This window comes from Antedon bifida, chromosome 2 (genome assembly GCF_963402885.1).
Source record: "Antedon bifida chromosome 2, ecAntBifi1.1, whole genome shotgun sequence".
NCBI lineage: Eukaryota > Metazoa > Echinodermata > Crinoidea > Comatulida > Antedonidae > Antedon > Antedon bifida.
The window spans coordinates 6,858,944-6,875,762 of record NC_136227.1 but is presented as its reverse complement, the minus strand read 5'-3'; the positions used below and the strand labels follow the sequence as shown (position 1 = coordinate 6,875,762).

Below are 16,819 nucleotides of genomic sequence, written 5' to 3'. Positions count from 1 at the left end.
AGTGAATTGAATTGAATTGAATAACAAATAGTAACAACTAATTTTCGACTACTTTTATGTATCCAATACACTCGGTTGAATTGTAGGCCTACTCCAATTCATTCCAGACATATCCTACTCTTACATCAAGACAATGAGACACATTATAAATAATGTATTAAAACCAAAGTTCATTTATTTATTTTATCAAAAGTTCTTATCTTTGTTTCATTTTAGTCTGGCTGTATTAAGTTGATTCTGCGAAGAAAAAAAAAGAGTAACACTGTTATAAAAATATGGAGTGAATTTTGCTGTTTTATTACAATAGTTCAAATACATTATTGGACTATATCGCTCTTAAAGTTAGTGATTCAAAAAACAAATACAAAAGGGCAAATAAGAAACTCAAATCATCAATAGTAAAATCAAAGGTTCAAACCCAGTAATTAACAATTATAAAAATGAAACTTTCTTTCTGTCTTATAGTTTATAGAAAGAATTGATTTTATGATCAGTTGTTTTTACCATGTGTTTATGTCTAAATATTTTATTTATATTTTGTTATTTATTTATATAGTCTAAATATTTTCAATATATATATATCAATAACTAACAATAATACCTTCTAGTAGAGAAACAGCTTGTTTTAGATCTTCAATAACAATATCAATATCTTCTTTAGATGTATGACGACCAGTACTGAGTCTCAATGCATTTGACGCTATGTCCCATGGTATGCTAATAGATAACAGAATGTGTGATGGTCTATAACACAGAAATAATGGTGGTTTGAGAAGAATCTGAGATACAACAAAATGAAAAAAGGAATACAAAGAAAAGTTATTTTGAACGAAAGTGCTTGGTTGACTTTATTTTTAGGGGGAACAAGTACCATTGGTGGAACAATTTATTTTATTTTGTGATTTTTTTTATACAGTACAGATACTAGTAGCCCAAGATCAGAATATTTTTTTCTGGATTTGAAAATTGCACCGTGATTTTGAATATAGCCACGTGAACGTTTTGTAAGGGTTTTGGGTTGCAAATTCTGATTCTCTTTATTTGTTTGCCATATAGTTTATGTAGAGGTTAGTTTAGCTTACTGGCAACGGTTTTCTGAGTGGCAGGCTGCACCAACACTAGCTTCCAAGTGTTTTACACATTCTAAAATCTTGTAGCCTAGATGGATAAAAAAAATTATTATTTTAGGCCTAAATAAATTTAAAATAACATGTAGACTGCAGGTTTTGTTCAAAATTAACTTATTTTAGGCTTTTACTTTAAGGTTTTTTTATGAAACATTAGGCTGTATGAATTGTAATAATTCAAATTTAGGCCAATTGAAAGGATGTTAATTCAACTATAGGCAAGTTAAAGGGCCTCAAAATTAGGCCGGTTGGAAGGCCTTTACTAAACTAAAGAATGAGTTAATACTAATAATAATAATACGAATTTGTAATGCGCCAATTCCAGCAGTAAGTGATCAAAGGCACAGTGTATGAGAGAGCTCAATTTAAAAGAAAAAGATGAGTTTTCAAGGCAGATTTAAAGGCGATAGTAGAAGAACATCACCTAAAAGAGGCGAGTAGGTCATTCCATAAGCGAGAGGCAGCAGAAGTAAAGGTGCTTAGGCCATACGTTTTAAGTTAAGGGAGTTAAGGGGGCTTTTAATTCAACATATAAACTGTAAGCTTGTTGAAAGGTTGTCGGGCAGACGACAGGCTCAGTTCATTGTACCTTTTAACTTAGGTCCTTTTATTGACACATTACATGTATTTGGTATTCTGTGACTTCCAGTAAATCGCCCATTAAAATGTATTCGATCGTCAAACACATCCTTTTGAAAAACAAACACATTAATTAGCATACTTGAACTCTTTACTTTATTTATCTTTAGTGACATGTTTTAACTAATACAATTGACTAATAAGAAAGAAATAATATAGAAATAGTGTCATAAACACACCGGGATCTTCTGTCATATAATCTGTACAAATTATATGCTCTGTGGTCTACTGGCCGGGTTTGATACACATCCTGCATGCTAGAGGACACATGTTCAAGTCCCACAAGACACACTTTTCAGATATTTAAACACAAATTGGAAGATTTGTGGATTAGCCATGACTGCTACAATTATATTAAGATAATATTATGAAAATATGAAATGTTTCTATTGTTTGTTTTCTTTTGTTATTAAGTTAAGAAGGATTAAGGATATTATTTAATTTTTAACAATAAATGTATCACTTACCTGTAGCCTTGATTCTAAATAATCTCTAATTTCTCTCATATGAGTTTGGTATGATAGTAGGTGTTTAACAACAAGTTCTGCAGCCTGCAAAGAGTAAAACATTTTTAGATTTTTTTAGATATTGTACAATAAAATATTTTAGCATTGGAATTCAGTGTTGAAAATAAGGACTCCCCTACGACAATGCGCGGAAGATGTGGATTTTGCGGGTTAAAATTATTATTGAATGTATTTAGTTTTAATTTACCTTGCCCAGTCCTGCAATCATCCCTGTATTTTCAGTTCTATAAAAGTAAAAGCAAATAACTTTTTTGTTATTGTTATTGATATAAAACTAGTCTTATTACCATATTATTTTTTAAGGGTCTCGGCTTAAAAGCTGTACTGTACTTATTTTGAATTCCCTTTTCCAGAACTTGTTGATGACATATTTGTACATATCCTTAGTTTTATGGAATAAATTGATTTTGGTTGATTGATTGATTGATCACCTTGAATTTTAATTACTTTTAATTTTACACTTCTCTGTACCCTTACACCAATAAATATTTTTGAATCGTTACACACATATGTCTGTATGAAGTAAGGGCTTTTCGATCTGAAAAAGTAATCTTGAAAACAAGCTTATCTCGAAATGAAGCGCACCCAAGAGTACTAAAAGAAGAAGAAGCCCATGGGCTTCTTTTCAAGGTTTTATGGTATTACTAATAATAGTGGGGTAAACAATTTGCAAGTAATATTTCTTGAAACAGATACTAATTCTCAGTTTCCACTGGCAATGATATACTTACCCTGGTCTGAAGTTTCTCTCTTGCCCACCACCAAAAAGCATCGGATGCAACGGAGTGTCTTTACCAGGACCTCGTACATATAAAGCCCCAATTCTTGGCCCATAAAACTATTAGAATAAAGAAAATGATTATTATGACAACATGGTGCAAAATGCCATTTGTTTGTTTAGATTTATTTGGACAATTCAAAAGAAAAAAGCAGCTTTTAATTGTAATAAAAATTAATGATGCATTAATTTGGGTTTTTTATACTCAAAACACTTACTTTCTTTTGTAACCAAGCAATTGCACAGAAAAGAAACGAATGGAGAAAACTTGTGAGATGAATTTCCAAGGCAGCCCAGATGGAGAAGATCATGAACCTTTCAGCGACGAGGCTTTAAAGTAACCAAGATGTTATACATTATTCTTATTAATTAATATCTCTAACATGTTAATTTACTTACTTTATGGCCTACAATAGTAAGATAGTCAACCTCGAGTTCTTGCACGTCAACTGGGATTTTTCCAATAGCCTGAGCTGCGTCAGTATGCAGTAGTATCTGTTTAACTTCAGCTTTCACATTTCTTTTTACGGATTTCACACGCTTGCTGATTTCTGAAATTGGCTTAACAAATATTTGGAACAAATTAATATTTGACTATCTTAAATAAGCTGTCAATAAGTGATCAATTAGAACCCATAAACACCTCATTCGGATTACATCATAAAAAATCATATAAAACTTTGTTTTCAAGTAAATGATTTTCAAATAACCTTAAGCAATTTTTTTTTTAATCTTAGATGAGGAAATCAATTTTTGAATAAAAATAAATGGTTTGATAAATATTATAGCCTCATTTTTTTATTTAAGCACTTAACTATTTTGACTGAAGCAAAAAGATAAATGCCAGTCTTAAGTAATTAAGAAACATTATACTATACAAGGAATTGGATAGGTACTTGTATTATTCCAGTTTCGTTGTTAGCCATCATTATTGTGATTAAACAAGTTGTTGGGCGAATAGCTGCTATGACATCATCGACATTTACCATGCCTGTGAGTTTGGATGCTGGAATATATGTCACATCTGGAATGAACAAAAAAGAAACATTAAGACATAACTTTTCATTATCATAATAAATTAAAAATTTTAATTTGCATGAATTATTATGCTGCACAAATTATCATATGTATAAATTATTGTGATATGCATAAATTATTATGCATGAATTATTATGTGCATGAATTATTATATGCATAAATTATTATGATATGCATAAATTATTATTTATAATTATGCATAAATTATTGTGATTTCCATAAATTGTTGTATGCATAAATGATTGTGATTTGCATAAATGATTGTGATTTGCATAAATTATTATGATATGCATAAATTATTATGCTGTGAATAAATAATTATGATATGCAAAAATACAGTATGTATAAATTATGATATGCATTAATTATTCATGACACAACTTCCTACCAATTATGCCTTCTTTGACGAAATGCTCAAGTGGTAGCTTCACAGAATCATGTTCCATATTCGAGGTGATGATATGCGGTCTTGATTGGACTGTTCCATTATCAACTGAAGGGAAAACGTCTTTAAAGTATTTCAGTACTGAATGGAAAACCATGTTATTCGCCTGAAAAAAAGGGTTGATATGAGTAAAAATGGTGTATAATTACAATTTTCACCCTTCTCAATTATTTCTGGATATGAGTATAGGTATTTTTAGTTCTCGATTTGGTACAATGGGCTATGGTTTGCAATTTTAGTAACTCTTCTTGTTTTTCGTTTGTAGGCTGGGCCTAAACATATTTTCAAATGTTTCATACTTCTGTTCCTCCTGATGTGAAAATGATGTCATCACTCTGACCGCCAACCATTTCTGCAACATGTGATCTTGCAGCGTTTATAATTTTTTTTGCATCTTTCCCTAGTCCAAAAAAAAATACATATTTAAGATAAAGGACAATACAATTTTTTTTTTTAAATAGAAATTGCACTAATGCATGCTGCAATTTCTACAAAAAAAAAAAAACAATTTTTGGGAAGGGTCAGTTGTGTCAACATTTAATCAATCAAATTTGCACCAAGTTAGGCCTATAAATTATTTGAGAAATATGTACATTCACAACCAACCTGCTTTATATGAACTACTTGGGTTTCCCCAGGCTGTTTCCAAGGCACTGTGGATTTCTTGCAAGACATCTGCCTCAAGAAAAGTTGTTGCATTGCAGTCAAGATACACTCTGAAAAAAAGTATAGACAGATTTAGATTAGAGGGTCGAGCGAGTTCTTTCTGATCTTCAGCTCCACTTTTGAAAGGTGAAAAAAAAAAGTTTGTTTGTTCATCTCAGATTTCCATTACATCCTGGAACGCCCTGAAACAGTAAATTAAGAAAAGATAAATTGTGACACCTTTGGCGCGCCATACATTGACGTTCCATACCCAGTAAACCAAAAATTAGCATGAATAATAATATTAATATCCATATCCTCCAGAATACGTTATTTATTGGCCTTATTTTAGTACCAGGCCCCGCCTTGGCTATACTATTTACAATTTCCAGAAAATATATGTGAAATAACGTAAGCCTACCGTCGTAAATTGGACATGGTTCCAAAAAATCACCTCAGAGAGTGCTTAACCTAGCAAAAAAAAACGCAATGTTTATAATTATTATTGGATATTTACACGACTGCAGTATCTATACTTTTAATTGTTTCTATTAGATAACTTATCCAGATTAAATATTCTAAGCATCCGGTTGTCGGTTATATAGACTTAGTTGAGTACACTTGCGACACACGAGATACCACGTTTTAAAGTCAGTTGCCTCCTTTTAAATTTTAAATGGGTAGAAAAAAAGAACTTTCAGACCTTGGAAAAGGGGGTAAAGGCAAGAAAGCTAAAAAGCAAGGAGATCCGCTTCTAACGGGTGTTTTTAGAGGTTTGTTTTTACCGATAAATAACGTAAAGACAAGCTTTTAGAGTGTAGGCTCTAGCCTAGCCTGGCTAGGTAGTAGGAGAAGTCCAGCTCTCGACTAGGGCCAGGCCTAGGCCATGACGCATGATAGTAACCTATAAGTATAATAGGCTGGCGCTTGGCAGTGAGTGGTGCTGGTCGGTGCTAGGCTAGTTACTTATTATTAGCTAGGCCTAGAGTTTTAACATGCCAATATTGTCTCTATTTTTTGTTTGACTTTTTGTTGAGACTAGCCTATAGGCGTAGGCTAGGCTAATAAAGTTTTATTTATTGTGTGACTGTGACGCAAATAATTAATATAAAATATATTAATAACATTTTAAATACTACAGGCTAAGGCCCTGGCCTAGAGACTAAGATAATTTTAATACTGCTAATATATAATGTGCTGTCTCCTCACTATAAATAATAGCGAGAAAACATCATATTATATAAATGGTTATAAATAGGCGCCTTAATAAAATATCTTATATATAGACCTAGTCGGCCCAACTACTGTAGTTATATATTATTACATGACTTTTTCGATTTCTTTTGTTTTACCTGCTGATGATTTCATGTTAATTTCTTTTTTATTTGTCAAGATGTTGTTCCAAAAGAAGATAAAAAGTTGGGAAGCCGGGCAAGGAAAAGGTCATTACAGATATTATTCAACTTAAGACTAAGACCCAATTCACACATACAACACAATGTTACAATGCTTTCACATAAACACCATAATGTAATATAATTGCTGTAAATAACTCATTAAAAAGATATGCGCAAATGCAGCAGTTATCAATTGACAAATTAAACAAGTTTTTCTTGAAGTATGGTGGAAACAATAGAAGAAAGGGAAAAATGGGGAAAGTACAGTATTGTATTATGTAAACTATAGTATAATTCCCTTTTTTTAAGGGCACAATTGTTTTTAAATCATGTAATTCAAATTTGACTTAAAATTTACATTATTTTGTTTAATAGAATGGCTAAAAGAAAAGCACTAGCTTCATCTATACTTGAAAATAGCGTCAAAAAGAAAAGTAAAGCTGTAGAAGACGATGAGTTGAAAAGTGACGGAGAAAGTGATGACAATGATGTATCGGATGATGAAACAGTAGATTCGTTAACAGATGAGGATGTTGAAGATGAGGAGGAATACTCAGAAGAGGATGAAGAAGGATCGGAAACTGATGATGATGATGATGAGGACATCAATGAAGAAGTTAAAGGTAATTTTTATTCGCACACCCACATCTTGCCTAAGAGCAAGTGTCTGTAGTTTTTAATAAAAACCTTTCGCTGTTAACACTTAACATGCATACTAATCTCATACATGTCACTTTGTAATTTTGCTATAGTTTTGTTCAAATTCAATTGGCCTTTACAGCATGTTTTTTAATTTAATTTAGGCAAATTGCCAAGGATAACCATAGGCGAATTCATTCTATATCCTTCTTAAAGGTGGCAATCTCGTTCACAAGACAAACATTACACAAGATGCTCTACATAAACAAAGTCTTATTACAAGTCTTTGGGAGTAGTTGTAATTTGGCATTAGAAAAAAATCCTGACATATGACAGGTCTTGAACCCAGAACCATTGGATTGGTAGCTTTACTCCAATCCACAACTCCACTCATAGCTTGTCTTTTGAAAATGATATGATTTTTTTTTTTTTAGGAAAAGGTTACTCTGATGACAACCAAGAATGGCTGAAACTTGCGGAAAAGAAACAGCTCCCAGTAGATGATGATGATGACGAAGAAGATGATGATGATGACGAAGAAGATGATGATGATGATCTAGTATGTGTATTCTTTTCTATATAATTTTACAGGCATAGAAGAAATTCTGAATATTGATATACTTTTGAAATCTGCAAGAATGAGAAAAAGATGTCCCAACCAAGATTCGAACTCCTCCAACCATTTGATTCAAATTCGGTAGAAAAGTCATCAATTTTTTTGGCCATAGTAGCATCATGGTTATGTGTTTGTTGACAGGACCATTATTTATTCAAATTGTATTTAAAAACATTACAGTTGCACCAGAATATAAATGAATACAATATTTCAACAAGGAATCTATACAATTTATAAGATAAATTGTTATCACTTTAAGAAAGTAATCGGGCGCAGTGAAAGGGTTAAGCTTAGTTCCCACTAGAGACTCAATGTAACAACGTAGATGCAATGAAAGCCAATCAGAAGCAACAATTGGAATAATCCATCGCTTGTGATTGGTCAAATCATTCACAGAAACATTAACTAAAGTGCAATTGGTGGATACAAGTGTCTAGTATCTCATGACTCTTGATAACATTTGACCAATTAACATATTTCCTGTTTTTTCTATTTATAGCCTGCTGATGAATACGGTGACATGAATCTAGATTCTGATTCAGATGATGATAGTGATGAAACTGACATTGACAAAGATGATGATGACAACGATGATTTGTTACCAGTTGAAAAAGCATCAAAGAAATTGGAAAAGAAATTGAAGAAACAAAGGTAGCAGTTGTAATATGTTACTCTGTCGCTCACATTGTATTGGCTGTTACTATTATTATTTTATGTTCAGGGAGCTGTTTCTCACGTATTATAGTATTTATACTTAATAAGGACTCAATGTTTCAAAATTGAGTACTACTACTAATGAAATAAGAACATAATTCCATTTAGAGTGCACTAATTTTCCAATGGTATTCTGACAACATTTTACAGAATGTTTAAAAAAAATATTTTTTTGACACAACTGCAAAAAAATAATACTTTTATTAATTTAGTTTATTTTGTGCCTAACTTACCTGGATAAACAAACATTGTGTAATCTACTTGTGAGCAGAGATTTTTTTTACTGAATATGTATTTTCATGTCAGCAAAAAAAATGCCCTTCATACATACTTGTCCTGGCACAAAGTTTTACATTCATTTGTGGATTGTTTTTACCATCATTTTTTTTTTCTAGAAAACTTGCAGAAGCAGAACTTCAAACGAGTATAGCACAAACCGAAACTTATCGTCTACCAAGCGGACAAGAGATTGAAAAGGAAGATATCCTTATGTTATTAATTTATAATAATAATTACCATATTTCTATAGCGCCCTTTTCATGAATAATCATGCTCAAAGGCACTTTACAGAGCACATTATTACTCCGGTTATTTTTTTGGATCAAACATGTATGGAAACATACTCCTATAATGCAGGGAGTAATCGGCGTAAATTTGTGTCTTGATCTAACCGGGTCCCCATTTATACACCTGGGTGGAGAGAGGTAAATGCAAGTAAAGTGTCTTGCCTAAGGATACAAGCAATGCGGCGAGAGTTGGATTCGACCCACGATCTCACGATCAGTAATCCAACGTCCAACACACTGCGCCACATGCCCTCACATATTGGGATAGGGTGTAGAGAATGTTGACTACAAGCAGGCGTGCAAAAATAATGGGATGGATGCGTTTTTAAATGTACATGAACTATGCATGGTGGGTAGAGATAATATATAATTCTTTTATACGGCCTTGTGAAACGGTAAATATTTGTAAACAAACTTCCATTTACAAAATAAAATTTTATTATTAATATTACGAGAATTTTTAGAATTATCATAAAATTTAACCGTGCTAGATAATAAGGTATATGGTAGGTTTAAGTAAATTAGAATCCTTAAGAATCCTCTTGATAAGTCAGAAACCTTCCTTGACTCCTCTGCACCAGCTCAACCACCAGACATCACCATCATTCACCAGCGTATCAAAGAGGTTATGGAAGTTCTTGGTGATTTTGCAAAACGAAGAGAAGAAAATGTGTAAGTTTCCACTTGTAAAATTGTGTTGTCAAGGTAAAAATTATTCTAAAATTGTAACGTTTTAAATAAAAATTCGTATTAGGTAGCAATAGGCTTAGGTAGCAATTTATTAATAAAAATAAATATGTTATACATTATATTTAATTATTAACTATCAGTTATTTTATCATCTGTCTGTCATTGAAAAAGGTTTAATATAGTATGGTGTTTCTTTTGAAATAGTAATTTATAGTGAGTTAAATTTTAATGACATTAGAATCTAGATTTTTTTAATAAATACTCTTATTATATACAGTAAAACGTCTATTATGAGGACCTCTTTGGAACCAACAAAGGGGTTTCCCCTGAATATGAGTTGACCATAGTGTTATTCCCGAGTTTTAAGGGAAAGTATCCCCTCAATAGGGGTGTCCCATATTAAGGATTTTACTGTATTATGTACTATATTCATTATTTTCGGTATATGGTTTTTAATAGCTTGTGTGTTTATCTTATTTTAGCCCGAGGTCAGAGTACATTGAACGTTTAACAGCTGATCTCTGTGCTTACTACAGTTACAATGATTATCTGATGAAAAAGCTGATTCAGTTATTTCCGCTTTCAGAGGTATTCTTGTTACCTTATTTGTGTGTTATTTATGTTTTTTAAGCTCTGTCTACACTATCAAAATTTATGTGAAAAAAAAGTGTGATATGCCCAAATATGGTAGTGATATGCCCACATACTACTATACATCATCATGTTCATATATAGGCACATCACATATGTTGTCACATCAAGTTTGATAGTGTAGACAAGGCTTAAGAGTGTTTTGTTAAATTAAATGTATTAAACCTATTTAATGCTGCTAGAAAATCATGTATTCTCTAGAGGCTCTATCACCATTATTTTCATTTATTTTAGCTTGTTGAATTCCTAGAAGCTAATGAGGTTCAACGACCTTTGACCATTAGAACCAATACATTAAAAACAAGACGACGAGATCTAGCTCAGGTGAGTGTTCTAGCAACTCGTTTACTGTACATCCCCCTCCAAATTTTTACACCATGGACTAGCATAGTTTTCCATTTAATAGGGATGTCTTCAGAGAGTAGTAAATAATGAAGTCCAAAAAAATAGGGTGGTCGCCTTCCCCAATCCCCCAGCCCAGCTATTAGTTACTTATTCATAAATATATTTCAAACATCTTTGCCTCCTCTGATTGTAATCTCTTTCTGCAGCCTTTCAGTGTGTGATAGCTTGTGTTGCAACACCAAATAAAAAATCAGTAGTTTAGTCACATGATCTATCACAACGTATCTGTGAACTTTGCTTTTGATGCATACTATTGGAATACTAATTTGAACCCGAAACCTTCTGCTTGATATGCAGATGCCCTAACCATTAGACCACTGGGGCTTTTATTGTATTGTTCAAACTCGATTGGATAGCGACTCTTCAACACTCTTGGCGGAACAGCATATTTTATATTTTACATCTTTTTATTTCATTCTAGGCACTGATCAATAGAGGTGTAAACTTGGATCCAGTTGGCAAGTGGTCAAAGGTTGGCCTGGTTATTTATGATTCAGCGGTTCCAATTGGTAAGGTTTAGGGGTTATTTTGTAGAAAATAAAAATGGTCGTTTACTCTTATATATTTCACTCACTGGCCTAAGCACCTTTACTTCTGCTGCCTCTCGCTTATGAAATACGCCTCTATTAGATCATGTCCTTTAAATCTGCCTTGAAAACTCATCTTTTTCTTTCAAATTGAGCTCTCTCATACGCCACGCCTTTGATCACTTACTGCTGGAATTGGCGCATTACAAATTCGTATTATTATTATTGGATGATGTCTGTTAAAATAGAATGCAGTAGAACCTTTATTACGAGGACATCATTGGGACCAAACAAGTGGTTGGCTGCAGTATTAAAACATAACTTGACCTTGTTGATTTCATAGAAAGTGTCCCTAAAAATAGGAGTATCCTGCAAGTAGAAGTATCACAATTTAGTGTTGTACTGTATAAATTAAATCAAAATTCTTAAAAATACACCAGATCATATTGGTTTTTCAAATCCTATTTTACAGGCGCCACACCAGAATACCTAGCTGGACATTACATACTTCAGAGTGCGTCAAGTTTTTTACCGGTCATGGCTATGGCCCCGCAGGATAATGAGAGAATACTAGACATGTGCTCAGCTCCTGGAGGCAAAACCACATATATTGGTGAGAAAATTTATTTATAATTAAATCTAAATTTCGTACATACAGTAGAATCTTCATTTTATGTACATAACTGGACTGAAAGACGTACGTAAAACATGGGACTCATAAAATCCAGGTTGATCTTAAAAAGGCTGCCGTGTTTACCAGCTACTTTACACTGCATGCAGTGGTCACACTAAGCTAGGCTAGGCCTAGACTAATCTATGCCTAGCTAGATGTGAGGCCTAACTAGAAAAGTATTTGCAGGCTGTGATAAGGTGTTATAATAAAAAAATAAATATTCTAGTATTTTCTATCAATACTGCTGCTGTAGGAGGTTTTTTGTTGTTAGATTGCGCCCTCAATGTAAGAAAATAATGCTATTTATGTAATATATTACTAAAAATGATGATGTCATCAGCAATTTTATGCTTAAGTTAATTCAGGATAAAAAAAACATAGGTTCTACTGTATTGACTAACTTTGTAATGGGTTTGTTTTGTGTAATATTTCAGCCTCATTGATGAAGAACACAGGAATGCTGTTTGCCAATGACTTCAATAAAGAGAGGATCAAGGCAGTCGTAGGTAATCTGCATCGGTGTGGCATAACCAACACAGTTGTCAGTAACTACGATGGCCGATCATTTCCAAAAGTAAGTTACACTTTTCTGTTTATATTCTTCATTGTCATTAGTATGTTTAGGTTTAAGTGAAGTAGCTATGTAGAATGATCTGCCCATACTTTATTGGAGTGGCAGAACAAAGTTGCGCATCATAATATGTAAGTTGTTAAAAAAGCACATGTTCATTAATTATATTCACTATCAATTCTTTTCAGGTTATTGGTGGTTTTGACAGAATCCTTCTTGATGCTCCATGCAGTGGTACCGGAGTTATTGCGAAAGATACAGCAGTCAAGACCAACAAGGACGAGAAAGACATCCTCCGATGTTCACATCTTCAGAAGGAGCTCATCCTGGCTGCCATTGATTCTATCGATGCCAAATCCAGTACAGGTGGATACCTCGTGTACTCCACTTGTTCAATTATGGTAATTTCGATTTTTCTGTTTCAATGATTATTATTATAGGCCTATAAGTTTTTTTATTTGGATATTTTTTTTTTTATCATGATAAAGCTCTGTCTACACTATCAAACTAGTTTGACAAAAAAAGTGTGATGTGCCCAAATATGAAGGTGATCTTCCCAAATATGGTAGTAATATGACATCATAATGTCTCCCCAACTAAGTTTAGCACTGTTGATCTTGCATAAGAATCCACTAACCAGGTCGTCTCTAATTAGACGTTCATTATTTTTAGAACTATTTATTTTTTATTTTCTAATAGGTTGAAGAAAATGAGTGTGTAGTTGACTATGCATTACAAAAGAGATGCGTGAAGCTGGTCAACACTGGCTTAGAGTTCGGCAAAGATGGCTTCACCAGGTATTATATAGAAATTTGATTTGTATTTTTATTTCTACATTTAATTTGATATCTGACCTTATAGCAGTGTACATTGTCGTGTCTAAAGTGTATCGCTGAAGAATGCCGAAAGGCCAATACAGACAGCGTCGTACGTACTCATCGGTGCTGTCTGAGTTGAATCCGACCGATGAGTTAGTGTCAGGCTTTGTTTTTAGGTTGTTACAAGAACTTTAAACATGTTCAATTTTCTCCCTACAAGACGACTTGTTGGGCCTCTTCGTACAACCCTGTCTCATTCTGCCTTTAGTGAACAAAATAAATCTTTAGGAGTAGATTTAAAAGAAATGATCTACCATTGATTTATAAGGAAGAATTATAACCAACAACTTCTGTTAAACATTTCTTTTTTTTTCTTTTTAGGTTTCGAGAGAGAAAATTTCATCCAACAATGAATTTAACTAAACGCTTCTATCCTCACACTCACAACATGGATGGATTCTACGTTGCCAAGTTGAAGAAATTTTCAAACAAAATACCAAATACAGGTAAGATTATTTAATTATTTAGTAGCCTAGCCGAAAAGGTTTTAATTCAAACTGTCATTAATTGTTTAAAAAGAAATATCCTTAAAACCTGGTTGTTGGTATTTAAGAAGTCACTAAAGTTTCATTGTGGATTCCAGTCCATGCCTGCTTACATTTTATTTTTTCAACATTTTTTTTTTCATTTGTTTTTTTATATTTTGTTCACTTCACTTGTAAAACGTCTGCATTTTCAGTTATTTGCCCACTGACAATGTGTTGCATTGAAAAAAAGTATGCAATTTGTCTGCTTTGTTTCTACAAACCTTACTACTCACAAAAAGGTATTTCCAACTTTAAGTATTGTCATGCATTATGTCAGGGCGTTAGTAGTTTAAAACATTAAGTAACTTAGCTGAAAGTAGTAAGAAAGAATAAATAAATTCAGTTTAACTTAAAACCGTAATATAGGTAAATTTGAAAATTAAATAAAACGTTCTCTACACATAGGTAATTCTAATAACATAGATGGTAGTGTGAAAAAAGAGAAGTTAGAAAAAGGAAATAAAATATCAAACGCGGAAAAGAAATCAGAAGATGGTAGTAACCAGAAGGAAGTCAATGGAAAGAAGAATAAAAGACCGGCCGAAAGATCCGAGGACACGCCATCGCCGAAGAAAAAGAGCAAGAAAAACGTTGATAGTGAGAAAATCAGTAAAGACAGATTAAATAATTCAATTTCAAATAAGACAGAAGTTTCAAAAACACCTAAATCCAAAAGTCCTTGGATAGTTAACGGTGGCTCTGGAAAAAAACAAACACAATCAAAAGTCAGTAAGGTATTATCTAGCAACGAAAAACCAGGTCAAAGTTCACCTGGTAACAAGGGTAAGAAAACGGTTAACGGTGGTTCCGTCAAAAAACATCCAAACACACCATCAAAAGAAAAGATGACAAAAGTTTCATCCTGTAAAAAAGAATCTGGTACGAGTTCTCCTGGTAACGAGGTTAAGAAAACAGTCAATGGTGGCTCCGTCAAAAAACAGACACCATCGAAATTGAAGGTTACGAAAGTGTCATCTAGTAAAGAAGTGTTTCAATCATTTTCACCAAGTGGGAAGGCTAAAACACCAAAACAAGTAAAAACCAATGAGGGAAAGGAATCCGTGTTAGAATCTACAAAAACACCAAAAGGCTCTAAGACACCCTCAGGGGCGTTAAGTGAAAAGAAAAAGTTAAAAGCTCAGATTAAGCTTTTACAAGCAAAACGAAGAGCATCCAGTATTAAATGAATTATATTTAGAGGGAAAAATTACAAAGCCTTTAAAACCATGACAAAATTATGTCATACTTAAAGTGCCCTTTTTAATGAGAAAAAATAATATGAAGAAAAAAAATCAAGATTATTCTCTACTTGTTTAATAGCAAGAAGATGCGTGTTCTGAGAAGCCAAAATCAGGCTCTCTCTGTTTACATAATAGAATTCTTGCACAACTTAATTATTTTCGTTCTTATACAAACACATGGTAACCACTGCAGTAAAACCTCTATTAAGGGGACATCTTCTGGACCAAAAAAAAATGTTTCCCCTTAATACAGTACGAGTGTTCCTACTAATAAATAGAAATGGAAAGCTCTGTATTGTAGAATTTGAGTCACTGTGCATAGAAAAAAAAAAGCTTCAGATTCCATCCTTACGTGTTACTTGTTGCTAACCTTGCTCAAAGGCCAATTTACATAGACGAGCCGTAACGGTAAGCAGAAAATATAGAATCTATGTTGTGTCCATTTTAAGCTCTGTCTACACTATCAAACTTGTGAAAAATGTGCTGTGCCCATATGGACACAATGACGCATATGGACACAATGACGCCATATCTCTACCATATTTGGGCACATCATATTTACACAAAACGTGGTTGAGTGAAAACCGGCTGATAGATACAGATTCTACGTGGGACAAGCATGTGGGTTTGCGCATACCGTTACTGCTCGTCTGTGTAAATATGTAAGTTTATGTACCTGATATAATTATTAGCGGGGTTTTTTTTAACAAAAGTCAACTACTAACGTGACTGAACAGCATTTTATTGTTTTAAAGGTCATTCAATTTTAAAATCTTGGTAATATATTTCACGTAATATACTTAGGTAATAAAGTACTGTATTCCTAAGTAATGTGCATGTTATTTTCCTATTATTATATTTTCTTATTATTATTACCTGCCTCTATCCACAATATCTACATAATTGATTTTTTAAGATTTTATTAACAAAAGTCAACTACTAATGTCACTTAACAGCATTTTATTGTTTTAAATTTTAACAATTTTGTTAGATATGTCACGTAATTTACTTCATTAAAGTATTCCTAAATAATATGCATGTTATTTTCTATATTTGGCTCTATCCGCAATATCTACATATAAATTTTTTTTTTTTTCATTGCTTTATTGTCAATGCATGATATTCTCTGTAAAAGAATAAGTAAATAAAATAATGCAACACAACCAAATACTGTAGAGCTAGCAAAACAGAGTTAGAGGAGCAGAGTCTTCACATTTGAAGTTGGCTCCAAATACGAAGAAGAAGAAGAACAACAACATTTAGGAGATAAATTGACATGGATTGGATGGGATTTTTTTGTGTATCATGAAATATTCATTATTTTCTGTGTCGAATTAAATAAAGCCGCCCTACATAACCTAGCCCTCTAGATAATCTCTATATATATAAATTAAAAAGGAGTTGGAAAAACCATAATTAGCCTAGATAAGTTCCAATTGGCTGTCGAAGTTTTGCCTTTCAGCCAAGCTAGTACTAGGCCTAGCCTAGGTCAAGGCCTAGCCTAAAGGCTAGGAATTTTAGCCTT

General features: G+C 32.9%; 2 protein-coding genes across 3 annotated transcripts; one reads left to right on the top strand and one right to left on the bottom strand.

Moving 5' to 3' along the window:
• Positions 1 to 53: 53 nt before the first annotated feature.
• Positions 54 to 5,682, bottom strand: LOC144836059 (selenocysteine lyase-like). Of its 2 annotated transcripts, none has more exons than XR_013611144.1 (13): positions 5,621 to 5,682; positions 5,161 to 5,270; positions 4,854 to 4,954; positions 4,498 to 4,660; positions 3,968 to 4,095; positions 3,471 to 3,632; positions 3,025 to 3,131; positions 2,481 to 2,517; positions 2,234 to 2,317; positions 1,717 to 1,816; positions 1,083 to 1,158; positions 602 to 779; positions 54 to 237 (listed from the first exon to the last, which is right to left on the bottom strand). XR_013611144.1 is itself a non-coding variant. In XM_078691237.1 (13 exons), exons 1-13 carry the CDS (start codon positions 5,635 to 5,637, stop codon positions 227 to 229), a joined length of 1,239 nt encoding a protein of 412 aa, XP_078547363.1. In that variant the 5' UTR covers positions 5,638 to 5,678; the 3' UTR covers positions 56 to 226. The 2 variants fall into 2 exon arrangements, 1 of the variants encoding a protein (XP_078547363.1); XM_078691237.1 differs by having other exon boundaries at positions 56 to 237; positions 602 to 744; positions 5,621 to 5,678.
• A 117-nt stretch (positions 5,683 to 5,799) lies between these two features.
• Positions 5,800 to 16,655, top strand: LOC144836052 (uncharacterized). The gene is made up of 16 exons (XM_078691228.1): positions 5,800 to 5,972; positions 6,593 to 6,641; positions 6,972 to 7,219; positions 7,670 to 7,794; positions 8,351 to 8,502; positions 8,961 to 9,046; positions 9,710 to 9,803; positions 10,304 to 10,409; positions 10,707 to 10,796; positions 11,299 to 11,386; positions 11,877 to 12,017; positions 12,512 to 12,651; positions 12,837 to 13,049; positions 13,348 to 13,445; positions 13,848 to 13,972; positions 14,459 to 16,655. Exons 1-16 carry the CDS (start codon positions 5,876 to 5,878, stop codon positions 15,238 to 15,240), a joined length of 2,634 nt encoding a protein of 877 aa, XP_078547354.1. The 5' UTR covers positions 5,800 to 5,875; the 3' UTR covers positions 15,241 to 16,655.
• The last annotated feature ends 164 nt before the right edge of the window (positions 16,656 to 16,819 follow it).